Below are 13,428 nucleotides of genomic sequence, written 5' to 3'. Positions count from 1 at the left end.
AGTACCTGAACAGGCCCTGCACAGAATGGCCCTGTGCGCCCAGGCCCTGCAGGGAGAGGCAATCCCACCACTTTTCCTTCCCACAAATACCAACCTAACACACCCTACGGATTCTGACAAAGTGCTTCAGAGGTTTAGGTTAACTGTTTCTAAAGAGGATTAGAGTTGGTCTACAATATAAGATCAGAACCAGTATTATGAGCTATTTTTAAAAAACATATTACAGCAAGCTACAGATACACATAGAAAAGCACCCAAACCAAAAATACACAGTGCAATGAATTCTCAGTCAATTTCTGTGTAACTACAACCAAGGCTAAGAAAGAGAAAAGAGCTAGCATTCCAGAAGCCCCTTGTGTCCCATCCCAATTGCTACCCCTTCCCTCCTCCACAAAGGTACCCATCATCCTATTTTATGGTTATTTCCTCACTTTTCTTCAGTTTTATCAACTAAGCATGAGTCCCTAAACTAAGGGTTTGCTGGTTTTCTGAACTAGCAAAGAACCCCATACTATATATACTTTTGTGCCTCGCATTTGTTTAACTTATGCTTAAGAGCTATATTCATGCTGTAACAGAACTGATTTAGAGACTTCACCCACAGAACCGAGTTCTACCCTGTACAGCTGTAAGACATACTGTGAACATGATATCTCACCCGAAAAGCTAACGCTTCTAGAGCATCCTGCAAGTCTAGATGTATGATTTATTCACACACACACACACACACTCTCTCTCTCTCTCTCTGAAGCATCCCAGTGTTCTCAAATTCCCGACCTGGTTACATGCAACACATTCAAATGAGCCTGTCTATCCTAGAAATAAACAGTAACTAAAAATAAGGCCCAAATAGTATATGTTAAGTGCATGTAATTTCTAGAAACACACAGAGGCCTAATATTTATACCTGTTATTGTAAATGTGATCACTTTAACAAGGGAAAAGTACTACAAAGAAGTTTAGCAAGCAAATCTCTGAAAGTTCCAGCAGGGTATGCAATATTCTATTATTTGATTAAACACAAAAATAATTTCAAGTAATAAAATAAAAATAATTTTTCAAGGATATTTCATATCTGCTGTTGGCATCTGAATTGATTTAGACATTTATCCTTTAGACTCTTTTCTAAGATGAGAGAAAAATATCTTTAGAGAATAAAAAGATATAACAGAGTACAGTAAAGGCTTATTGAGAGAAAACTATTCCTGAAGCAGACAATGAGATGTTAAGCAGCCAATACCCCTGGGGGCAGGAAGGGTGAGAGAGTGAGAGCGCCAGAGAGAGATACCAACATTGACTTTGGACTCACAACTACAATTCTGGAAAAAAAACTTGACTTTGAGAAGGATGGTTTAATTCTGAATTTACTTTTCCTTTCACAACATTAAAATACTGTAAGGTCAAAACGGATACTAGAAATCATTCACTCTATTACCCTCACTGCATGCTGATAATACCCTTGCAGAGTTTGGGGGTCTATCCTATTTTTAAAAGCATCTAGGAAAAAGCACCTCACGCTCTCATCCTCACCTCCTGTGCACTCTGGACCAGTCTGCTCCCAGTGTATGGGAAGCCATTCTGGCAAATGGCTCTTTCACAAAGCAGAATTTCCTATGGTTGGGGTTTAGGTTTCTGTCCCCTCATTATCTTTGAGGGAAATGAGAAATAACTAGCTAATTGTAATTTTAACTCTTCAGCCATAAAATTGGTGTGAATGTGACAATTCTCAATATCCTCTAAGACTATTATAATAAAATGTCCCACCTTTTCATCTCGGAAATTTAGAAACTGCTGGAAAACCTCACTTTCTGAGATTACTGGGTGACGACACATCCTGGTCATCCATGCCTGAAGTCTCTCCATGCGCATTTTGATAAATTCTTCTTCAAAGCGACCTGCCAGAGACACATGCAGAATGATGTACAACTTTGTCTAAAGTGAATTATTGTTACTACAACTGAAAAGCTGCTTATATAGCTACTGGCTACTTAGTAGAAAGTTATTTAGTGAAAGATAAATGATAGTAATTGTTCACTAACCTAAAAAGCAACACAGTTAATGCTCAGAGACCAATACCAAAAATACAACAGATTTTTTAGTTTATATGAATGAAATCCCAATTTAAAAATTAACAGAACTTTTAATTGTAACAAGAATAATCACACCCACAAAGTGCTACTTTCTTCAAGGATCCCTAAATACTCAACAAATTTAAAAGCAAATCTTAGTATTTAGGAGAAGTAACTCATCAGGATTGTAGCTTTTTCTCCTCCATTCTTAAATTACTTAAACTGAAAATGGAAAAAGCAGTTTCTCCATCAATGTATTTATGAAAGAAAGCTGCTATCCTAGAACTTATGACCATCCTAAAACAGACCTTAAGTGAGTGACATTTCTGTTTTAAAAGCTGAAAATCAGCCTAACAAGCCTGATATACCAAACATCAAATGAACACAGAACTTTTATAAGCCTACCAGACAAAATTACTAATAGTTAAAAGGGTTCTGGAGATGGAAATTCCAGTTAAGTCAAGCGAGGCACTCAGATATTCCTATTCCCCAAAAAGCAACTCTAAAGCTGGCTAGAACCCACCTAAAAACTAAGTGCTTTGGAAATCAACTAAAGGCAAACAGCCATCTAGAAAGTATTTATGTTTGCAAACTTGCTGACCTTCAGGTAAAAACAGTGGAACACTGCGGGATTCTGGCCTGGACTGCTCCTGTCTGCACCTCCCACCTCTGTGTGGTTGACACGGAGGTTCTGCCAGGGCTGAGCAGCCTATGAAGACTGGTGGCTGTAGGTTCCCTGGCGAGGTAGAGGCTTATCTGATCTGCAGTGGTAGGAGATACCCATGCTAAATGGTGGTGGTGGTAATCCCAGGGAAGGCCAACAACTCCACTAGCCAAGGCTACATGGCCAAGCAAAGCATATTCCAAGCTGAGGCTGTATGCAGAAATGGTGCAGATTGGATGGGGTCCAAACCAGCCATACTCAACTCTGAAGCTGCATACATGTGCGAAGGAGATACAAAAGGGCCCATGAGAAAGTAAATGCCAGTGTGGCTAACTTGGAAATGACCCGAGCTTTGATGTGCTTCCCTACCCACACAAAAAGATCCATCGGCAGAGGACACAAGCCTTACTGGCTTGAGGGAGGCTCACCACCAACCTGCACAAACACGGGGTAAACCCTACAAAGGCAAACTTAAAAGGAAAAGACATAAATAACTGAGGTGCAGGAGACACAGATTTCAGAGACTTAGCCTAGGCAAGTTATTTATCAAACAGAGTAAAAACAAAACTGACCTTCAGAGAGGAAAAATCAGAATCCAGAGTTGCTAAGATATATTCCCTAAAACGTCCAGTTTTCAACAAAAAAGTTAAGATGGATGCAAAGAAACAGCAAGATGTGACCCACACTGAGAGAGAAAGCAGTTCACAGAAACGGTCTAAGTGTCTCCAGATGCTGAATTCAGGAGACAAAAACAAGCCAGCAGGCAAAGCGGCTTTATAATATGTTCAAAGAATGAAAGGAAGCTATGTTTAAAAAACTAAAGAAAAATGTAATCAACAGAGATTCTCAAGGAGACAGAAATTATAAAAAAGATGTCTAATGGAAATATTTGGAGTTGAAAATACAGTAACTGAAATTAAAAATTCACCATCAGGGTTCAACAGCAGATTCTGGACAGAGAAGAAGGAATCTGTGCTGCTGAAGCTGGATCAACAGAAGCTCTTTAAGCTGAAGAACGGACAGGGGAAAACAAGTAAATGAGCAGAGCTTCAGAACACACTGAACACACCAAAATACCTGTAAAAGGAGTACTCAAATGAGAAGGGAGAAGAAAAATTATTTGAAGGAATAATAGGGGAAAGTTTTCCTAATTTGATGGAAAACTTTACACTTCCCAGAAGCTCAGCAACTCCCAGTGGGATAACTACGTGGGACAGAGAGCCACACAGAGACACAGCAGAACCAGACGGCTTGAAAGCAGCAAGTGAGGAACGACGCATCACGTGCGGTGGGGTGAACACATATGTGCGTTTGTGGGTGATCCACAGAAATTTGTCATCTGATACAAGGGAGGTCAGAAGGCAATGGAAAGACATTCAGCAGGCTGAAAGGAAAACTATCAGCCATCAGTTCTACAACTAGTAAATCTATCCTTCAAAGCAAAGGCGAAATAGACATTCCCAGATAAAGATGAGAGAACTAATTGATAGCAGTCCTGCATTATAAGAGACATTCAGTATTCCTTCAGGATAAGAGGACATTAACTCAGGCTAAAAGGGAATTATCCAAAACCATAAGGAGAAATGAAGAGCACCAGAACTACGTGGGTTAAAATAAAAGACTCTCCAGATACATTTTTTCTAATTTCTTCTCTTCTTTAGAGGACACAGATTGTAGAAAGCAAAAATTATCACACTAGTTTTAGATTTATAACAAACAGATACAACATATATAATAATAGTAGCATAAAAAGAGAGGGAAAAGTTTCTATTAATTTTACTGGATTTATGTTAGTATTAATCTGAAGGGCATTGTGACATTACAAAAAGATGGATATTGTATCCACTGATGGAACCACCAAGAAAAGAACTTTTAAAATTTGGTTTTAAAAATGAGAAGAACTAAAATGGCACACTAGAAAATATTTAACACAGAAAAAAGTCAGGAAAGGAGGAATAGAGGAACAAACAGAGAACACACAGAAAACAATACCAAAATGGCAACTATAAATCTAACTGGGTCAACAAATAGAGTAAATATGATTGATCTAAAAACATCAATCAAAATCCAACAATGCTGCCAATAAGCAATACACCTTAGATTCAAAAACACCAACGACCAAAAGTAAAAGGACTGGAAATGATATGCCACACAAATGGTAACCATAAAAGAGCTGGAGTGGCTATATTACTACCAGACAAAATAGACTTTGAAACAAGAAACCTTATTAGACAAGGGAGTACATTTCCTATCAGTAAAACGGTCATTAGATCAGGAAGATATAACAATTTATAAACTATACCTAACAAGAGAGCATCAAAATACAGGAAGCAAAAAGTGATAGCACTGAGAGGTGAAACGGTCCAGCACTAGCGCTAGATCCCAAGGACCCTGTTCTTAGTGATTCACAGAACTAGAAAGAAAACTGACAAGGATGGAGAAACCCGAACAACACTATCAGCCAGCTCAACCTAAATGACACCATACGGAGGATGCTGTAGAATCCGTATTCTTTCAAGCACACATAGACCACTCTCTAGCACAGCCCCTACATGCTAGGCCCTAAAACAAGTCTTAATACATTTAAAAGGATTAAAATCATACAAAGCATGCTTGCTTTTTTATGCATCTGACTAAAACTGGAGATCAAACAACAAAAAAATGTGAGAGATGCCCAAATATTTTAAAATTAAACATATTTCTAAATAATCCATAGGTCAAACAATTTATAAGAGAAATTAAGAGAATATTTTGAACTGAATGGACATTAAAAAACAATGTAGCAAAATTTATAAGGAATAGCTAAAGAAGTATTTAGAAGAAATTTTGTAGCATTTAATGCTTGTAATAGAAAGGAAAGATCTTACAGCAATAATTAAGTTTCCATGTTAAACTAGAAAAAGAGCAAATTAAATCCAAAGTGAGAAGATGGAGAGAAATAATACAAAGGTGGAAAATATGAAGAAATAGAAAAGAGGAAAACAAGAGAAAATTAATAAAACCAAGTAAATACAGAGACACAAATGATCAAAATCAGGAATGAAAGAGTAGGTATTACCATATACATCAGGAGTATAAAGGAATGGTATGAATGGCTATAAATCCACACCCATCAGCTTAGATGAAACCGATCAATTCCTAGAAAGTCCCAAACTACCAAAGCTCATGGAGAGCTGGAAAAGCCTGCATCTATTTAGGAAATTCATCCTTCCCACAAAGAAACCTGCAGGTTCAGATGATTTCAGTGGTGAATTCCATCAAACATTTATGGAAGAAATAATGTCAATTCTCCACAATCTCTTAGAATATAGAAAAGGAGGGAATACTTCTGAACTCAGTTTATGAAGCCAGCATTGCCCTGACACCAAAATCAGATAAAGATATTACAAGGTACGTACAGACCAGCAACCACGGTGAACAGACACAAAAATTCTCAGCTGAGTATTAGCAAACTGAGTCCAGTAATACACAAAAAGAATAATACATCATGATCAAGTGAGGTTTACCCCAGGAAGGCAAGGCTGGTTCACCATATTAAGAAAACCTGTATGATCACCTTGATAGAAGCACAACAAAATTTGACAAAATTCAGCATGCATTCATGAAGAAAACTTTCAGCAAACTAGGAATAAAAGGGAAGTTTCCTAACTTGATAAAAGGGCACCTGTAGCTAATACCATATTCAATGGTGAAAGACAATGCTTTCAGCCTAAGATTGAAAACAGAGCACAGATGTCTGCTCTCACCATTCTGTTCGACATCTTATTGGAGGAGACAGACAATAAGGCAAATACAGAAATGGATGGCACACAGACAGGAAAGAATGAAATAAAACTGTCTTTATTTCAAGATGAAATGGTTGTCTACATTAAAAAATTCCCAAAGAATCCACAAAAGAGCCCCTGAAATTAGTGAGTTTAGCAAGGTCACAGATAAAAGGCGAAGACACCCACAAAAAAATCAATTACATCTTTAGATGTAACAAACTGGAAAATAGAAATTAAAAAACAATAGTACCATTTACAATTGAACCTACCCCATGAAATTCTTATATATAAATCTAACAAAATATGTACAGAATATGTATGCTGAAAACTACAAAACACTAATAAAAATCAAATAGGATATATCTATGTTCTTGGATTGGAAGACTACATAGTAAGATTTCAATTCTCCCAAAATTGACTTAGAGAATCAATGCAATTCCATTCAAAATCCCATCATGATTATAGATACCTACAAACTGACTCAAATTACATGGGAAGGCAAAAGAAGAATATCCAAAAACAATTCTGAAAAAGAACCAGGTTGGAGGATTTACACTACTTGGTTTAGAGACTCACCATAAAGCTACACTAATGAATACAATGTGGTATTGGCAAAAAGATGGGACACATAAATCAACAGAACTCAGCAGAGTTCAGGGAAAAAAATGCACACAAATAAGTTCAATTGTTTTTTTGACAAAGGTGCAAAGGAAATTCAACAGAGTAAGCATACTCTTTTCAAAAGACAATGTTATAACCACTAGATATCCAGATGTGTAAGATAAACCTCTACTTTACCATATCTTATATCTTACACAAATGTTAACTCAAAATGCATTGTAGACCTAAATGTACATTTAAAACTACAAAACTTTTAGAAGAAAATATCAGTATGAACTTAGGTTAGGCAATGAGGTCTTAGTCATGATACTCAAAGCACAATCCATGAAAGTAACAATTGATATATTGAGCTTCATTAAAATGAAAAGCTTTGCTATGCAAAAGGCACTGTAGGAGAAAAACAAGCTGCACCTGGGACAAACTATTTGCAAATCACATTATTTGACAAGGAGTATTTCCAGAATACGTAAAGATTTCTCAAAATTCAACAATAAGAAAACAACCTAATAAAAATGGGCAAACGGTTTGAACACACTCTTTGCCAAACAAAATATATAGACAGGAAATAAGCATACGAAAAGATGCTCAACAACACTAGTCATTAGGAAAATGCAAATTAAAACCATGATGAGATACTACTACACACCTATCAGACTTGTTATAACAAAGAAAAACGGACACCACCGAAAGTTCCAGGGAGGATGTGGAGCCTGATACTTTAATCCACTGCTGGTGGGGATTCCAAAAGGTTCATTTAGGAAAACAATCTGGCAATTTCTTAAAACATTAACTGTACACCTACACCTTCAATTGACCCAGTTATTCCATTCCTAACTACCCAAGGGAAATGAAAATTTATGTTCATACAAAAACTTGTATGTAAACATTTATAGCAGCTTTATTTATGAATGTCAAAAACCAGAAACCCAAATGTCTTTCAATGAATGAATGGATAGGAAAACAAACTTTGGTATATCCATCCAGTACAGTAAAATACTATTTGGCAGTAAAAAGAAATTGTTGATACACACAACAGATGAGTGAATCTCAAATGCATTATGCTAAGTGAAAGAAGTCAGACAAAACACTACACACTATATGCTTCCATTTATACTGATATCCTAACAAGGCAAAATTATACAAAGAGCAGATGAGCCCTACCATGAGTTAGGACCAGGAAGAGAGGTTGAATACAAAAGGGCAGCACAAGGAAAATTTGGGGTGTGATGAATTTTCTGTATCTTGGATGTACTGGTAGTTACAAGATTGCCACGGTAGTTGTCAACATTCTTAGAACTGTACACCAAAAGCAGTGAATTTATTATATACAGGCATACCTCATTTTATTGCACTTCAATTTATTGTGCTTCACAGATGTTGTATTTTTTACAAATTGAAGGTCTGTGCCAACACTGAGTCCTGCAGGTCTAATAGCACAATTTCTCAGACAGCATTTGCTTACTTTTGTATCTCTGTGTCACATTATTCAACCTTTTTCATTATTTCTTGCTGTGGTGGACTGTGATCAGTGATCTTTCATGGTACTATTATAATTGTTTTGGGGCACCACAAACCTTGCCCATATAAGACAGCACACTTAATCAACAAATGTGTGTGTTCTGACTGCTCCACCAGCTGGTTGTTCCTGTGCCTTCTTCTCCTGGGGCCTCCATATTCTCTGAGTCATAGCAATACTGAAATCAAGCCAATTAACCTACATGACCTCTGAGTGTTCAAGTGAAAGTGTCACTCACCTTTCACTTGAAACCAAAAGCTAGAAATGATTAAGCTTAGTAAGAAAGGCATACTGAAAGCTGAGACAGGTCAAAAGCTAGGCCTCTTGTGCTAAACAGTTAGCCAAGTTGCACATGCAAAGGAAAAATTGTTGAAGGAAATTAAGTGTTATTCCAATGAAAACACAAATGATATGAAAGCGAAATGGCCTTCTTGCTGATGTGGAGAAAGCTTTAGTGGTCTGGATAGAAGATCAAACCAGGCACAACATTCCCTTAAGCCAAGGCCCTAACCCTTCAATTCTAAGAAGGCTGAGAGAGGTGAGGAAGCTGCAGAACGAAAGTCTGAAGCCAGCACAGGCTGTCTCTGTAACATTCAGGTGCAGGGGAAGCATCAAGTGCTGGTCCAGAGCTGCAGCAAGTTATCCAGAAGATCCAGCTAAGATCACTATTGAAGGTGGCTATACTCAACAGCTCTGCAATGGAGATGAACAGCTTTCTACTGGAAGATGACGCCACCTAGGACTTTTTTTCATAGCTAGAGAGGAGAAGTCAATGTACGTCCTGGAACCTACAAGGGACTGGCTGCTTCTCTTGCTGGGGGCTAATGTAGCTAGTGACGTTAAACTGAAGCCAATGCTCATTGACCACTCTGTAAATCCTAGGGCCCTTAAGAATTATGCTAAATCTACCCTGCCTGTGTTCTATAAATGGAACGAAGTCTGGATGACAGCACAACTGTTTACAACACAGGTTGAGTGAATATTTTAAGCCCACTATGGAGATGTACTGCTAAAAAAAAAAACTCCTTTTAAAATATTACTGGTCACCAACAGTGCACCTGGGTCTGGTCACCCAAGAGCTCTGATGGAGCTCTGATGGAGCTGGACAATGAGATTTTTGTTGTTCCCGCACCTGCTAACACAACATCCATTCTACAGTGTATGGAATCAAGGAGTCATTTCAACTTCCAAGTCTTATTAAGAAATACATTTCTTAAGACTATAGCTGCCATAGATAGTTGACTTGTCTGATGGATCTGGGCAAAGTAAATTGAAAACATGGAAAGGATTCACCATCTAGATGCCATTAAGAACATTTGTCATTCAAAGAAAGGGGTCAAAATATCAACATCAATAGGAGTTTGGAAGAAGTGGATTCTAGCCCTCATGGGTGACTTTGAGGAGTTCAAGATTTCAGTGGAGGAAGTAGCTGCAGTGTGGTAGAAACAGCAAGAGAACTAGAATCAGAAGTGGAGCCTGAGGATAAGACTGAATTGCTGCAATCTCATGATAAAACTAGAATGGACAAGGAGCTGCTTCTTACAGATGAGCAAAGAAAGTGGTTTCTTGTGATGGAATCTAATCCTAGTGAAGATGCTGTATGATAACAAAGGATTTAGAATACTACATAAACTTTGTTTATAAAGCAGAGGCAGGGTTTGAAGACTGACTGCAATTTTGAAAGAAGTTCTATTATAGGTAAAATGCTATCAAACAGCATCACATGTTATGGGGAAAACATTTGTGAGAAGAGTCAATCAATGAAGCAAACTTGGTTATTCTGAGGAATTGCCAACCTTCAGCAACCACCACCCCATCATTCAGCAGCCATCAGCATGGAGGGAAGACCCTCCACCTGCAAAAAAGATTACCACTCCCTGAAAGCTCAGATGACGGTTAGCATTTCTTTAACAACAGTTTTTAATTAAGGTATGTACATTGTTTGTTTAGATATAATGCTATTGCACACAACAGACTACAATACAGTGTGAATATTTCTTCTGTATGCACTGGGAAACAAAAAAATTCATTTGATTTGCTTTATTGTGATATTTGCTTTACTGCAAGGGTCTGGAACCAAATGCACAGTATCTCTGAGGTTTGCCTATGTTAGTTTAAAAATAAATATTAAAGAAATGCAACCTGGAGTTTTCTTTGGAAAATAAGAGTACAAATAAGCACATATTTCTTTTAATAAGAATATTATGGACCCATAAATCAAAAACTCATTACCTAAAATGTGGCTCTTGAATAGCATGATGGGTCTAGACACCTCCTGTATGTGGAAACACTTGAAATTTTGTACTTACGAGAGGTAGAGATTAACTACATATGACTCTTGAACAACATGGGTTTGAACTGTATGGGTCTGCTTATATGCAAAATTTTTTTCAGTCAATATTAAGACTTTTTGGAGATTTGCAACAACTTGAACAAACATTTTCTTTTCTCTAGCTGACTTCATTGTAAGAATATGGCATATTATATAACATGTGAAATAAGTGTTAATCAAGGGTTTACGTTACCAGTAAGTCCTCTGGTCAACAGTAGGCTATTAGTAGGTAAGGTTTTGGGGAGTCAAAAGTTATGTGTAGATTTTCAGCTGTGCCCCAACCGCGATGTTCAAGGGCCAGTGTGCTACATAAGCTTAACCTATGCAGAAGCAAAGTCTCATTCCTTGGAAAGAACATGTCCCACTTCCTGGACAGAAAAGACCTAGGAAGTCAGCCTGAACCTGGGTTATACTTTAGGACAAGTGAGTTATACCAAGAATTTATAAGGTTGGTTGAAATTAATTAACTAGTTGATTAATGATTCTTATTCCTTCTGAAGATTTTTCTGACATAGCTGGTTTATTTCCAAACTGTGACTTCAGGTATTATTTTGGGCTTGCCAAGCTCTTCATTCCAGGTTCCAGAGAGCTGGAAAAATGGGGTAGGGGTCGGGGGAGGACTCCATTTCCCCATTTTCAATGAAACTTACATAGGTTTTCACTAAGTTTTTGAGTATACCAGTTTGGTACTCAGGAATAAAACTGGATTCACTGAATATTATTTCACAAAGAACAAAATCTATAAACAAACAAAAAAATGTTAGCTGTTTAAGTTTTTCAGGGATTAAGTCCACAGAAATGTCATGACATCATCCATTTGGCATCCCTTTTGCTTTTTTCCAGGATTTGAGCAGGAGGGGAGCTGATACAATATTGATCTTGTGGCTGTCACATGCAGGAGGCAAGCAGGACAAGGGGGAAATAAAGTGGCTTCTGTGCCTTTCAGTTTCCTCGGCACACGTCCCAGTCAGTGAATCAGAGCCTGGCTCTCTTCACACTGAGGGAGTGTTGCTTTCTTGCTTTTCTATGGCATCGCTGTGGCTTCAGGCCAGAACTTTTTTAAAAAAGCAAACCTTAGTATGGTAGAACCATGATTCTATGATGCTGTAAAATGGCACCGAGTTACCTGATTTAGAATAAACAATGTATTAAAACCTAAAAGACAGGAGAAATCTCCACAACACTAAGACAGTTCACTAATGCATTTATCTAAGTTTTGTGGAGCAAATATGGTGCTAATCAAATTGATAAAGGAAAATACAAAATGCAGGAAACAAAACAAATCTGAAAATACAGAGAAAGGCAGAACTCAAGCTTTCATGGAAAAAGCTAAATTTTTACAAAGAAAGCTGCAATTTAAAATGGTAAGGATGTCAAAAAGGAGGGATAGTGAGCATCTGAACCAGGCACTGAATGGGGTAAGCAGCCCTTGGGGGAAGGGCGCAGCAGTCTGTGCCAACCTGGCCACCTTGACATGGCTGCCACTCAACTGGTCCCGCTCAGATGGGCTGTGCAGGAGTCAGCCCACAGCGGGCCGGGATGTGTTCATCTACACGGCAATGAAGCCCCATCTTTCCATTCTGCTATGACAGTTTAGAATTCTTGAAAAGCTTTCAAGAGAAAAAGTAAAAATCAAAACAACTTCTTTAAAAATAAAAGTTTCCATCTCAAAAAATTTCAGAGAAACATAAGCATAAAACAATGTACAAGTAAAGTTTTAAGGAAAAAACTCTTATCCTAAGGTTATTAATTCTAGCTAAAGATTCATTGACCTACATCTCATAACACAGCAAGCTTTGGAATCAGATTCAAAGCCTTTTTTAGCAAAGGTGAGCAGAGCCAGTTTGATATCCCCGAGTTGAGGAAGCACACGTGGCACCTGGAGCACAACAACAGTGCTCACTGCTACGCTGGACACGTCTCAAGCTGGCTTTGCCATCTGGCTCATTAGGATTCTCAGTGCCGCTCTCAACCCTTGCTGAGTGGGACTAAACCCCGGTCTCCCTGACCTCTGGCTTAAGAACCCTTCCATCACGGACTGCATGTTGCTTCTCACTGGGTACAGGTTAGCCTTCTGAAGTCTCTTTCACTTCCAGAAGCTTTTCTAGCTCTGACCTTTCAGCCTTACTCAGCTTTCATCTTTTTCTTTCTATACTTGCTGGTTTATCTGAAAATTTTCTAGCAACATACTAAAATTCTTCTCATCTTTAGTAAAGCTCAGCTTCTCCAAAAACTTTAATTCCAAGACAACAGAGTTCTAAGTACTAATATCCCAGGTTCTACATTAGGTCAGAGATTTTTTAAAAAATCAACTGATAGTACTCAAAACAGACAAATATTCTGCATATTTCCAAGGGGTCTGGCAGTACTGTGGGCTATGTACCAGAAGAGTCTTTGGGCAGTGAGAAAACACGATACTTTAAATAAGAAAAGGGACAGAGTAATAATAATAAATAAAA

The 13,428-nt window shown here is 37.9% G+C and overlaps 1 protein-coding gene across 1 annotated transcript in view; it reads right to left on the bottom strand.

Annotated features, from left to right (window-relative positions):
• The window catches only part of SNX9 (sorting nexin 9), an 86,118-nt gene that overhangs the window by 14,701 nt on the left and 57,989 nt on the right, over positions 1 to 13,428 (bottom strand). Inside the window, exon 10 of the mRNA XM_037023555.2 lies at positions 1,765 to 1,895. Coding sequence (XP_036879450.1) covers positions 1,765 to 1,895 — 131 coding nt within the window. The remainder of the gene's footprint in view (positions 1 to 1,764; positions 1,896 to 13,428) is intronic.

Source organism: Manis javanica, chromosome 13, assembly GCF_040802235.1.
Source record: "Manis javanica isolate MJ-LG chromosome 13, MJ_LKY, whole genome shotgun sequence".
In the NCBI taxonomy this organism is placed as follows: Eukaryota; Metazoa; Chordata; class Mammalia; order Pholidota; family Manidae; genus Manis; species Manis javanica.
This window is presented reverse-complemented; position numbering and strand designations above follow the sequence as displayed.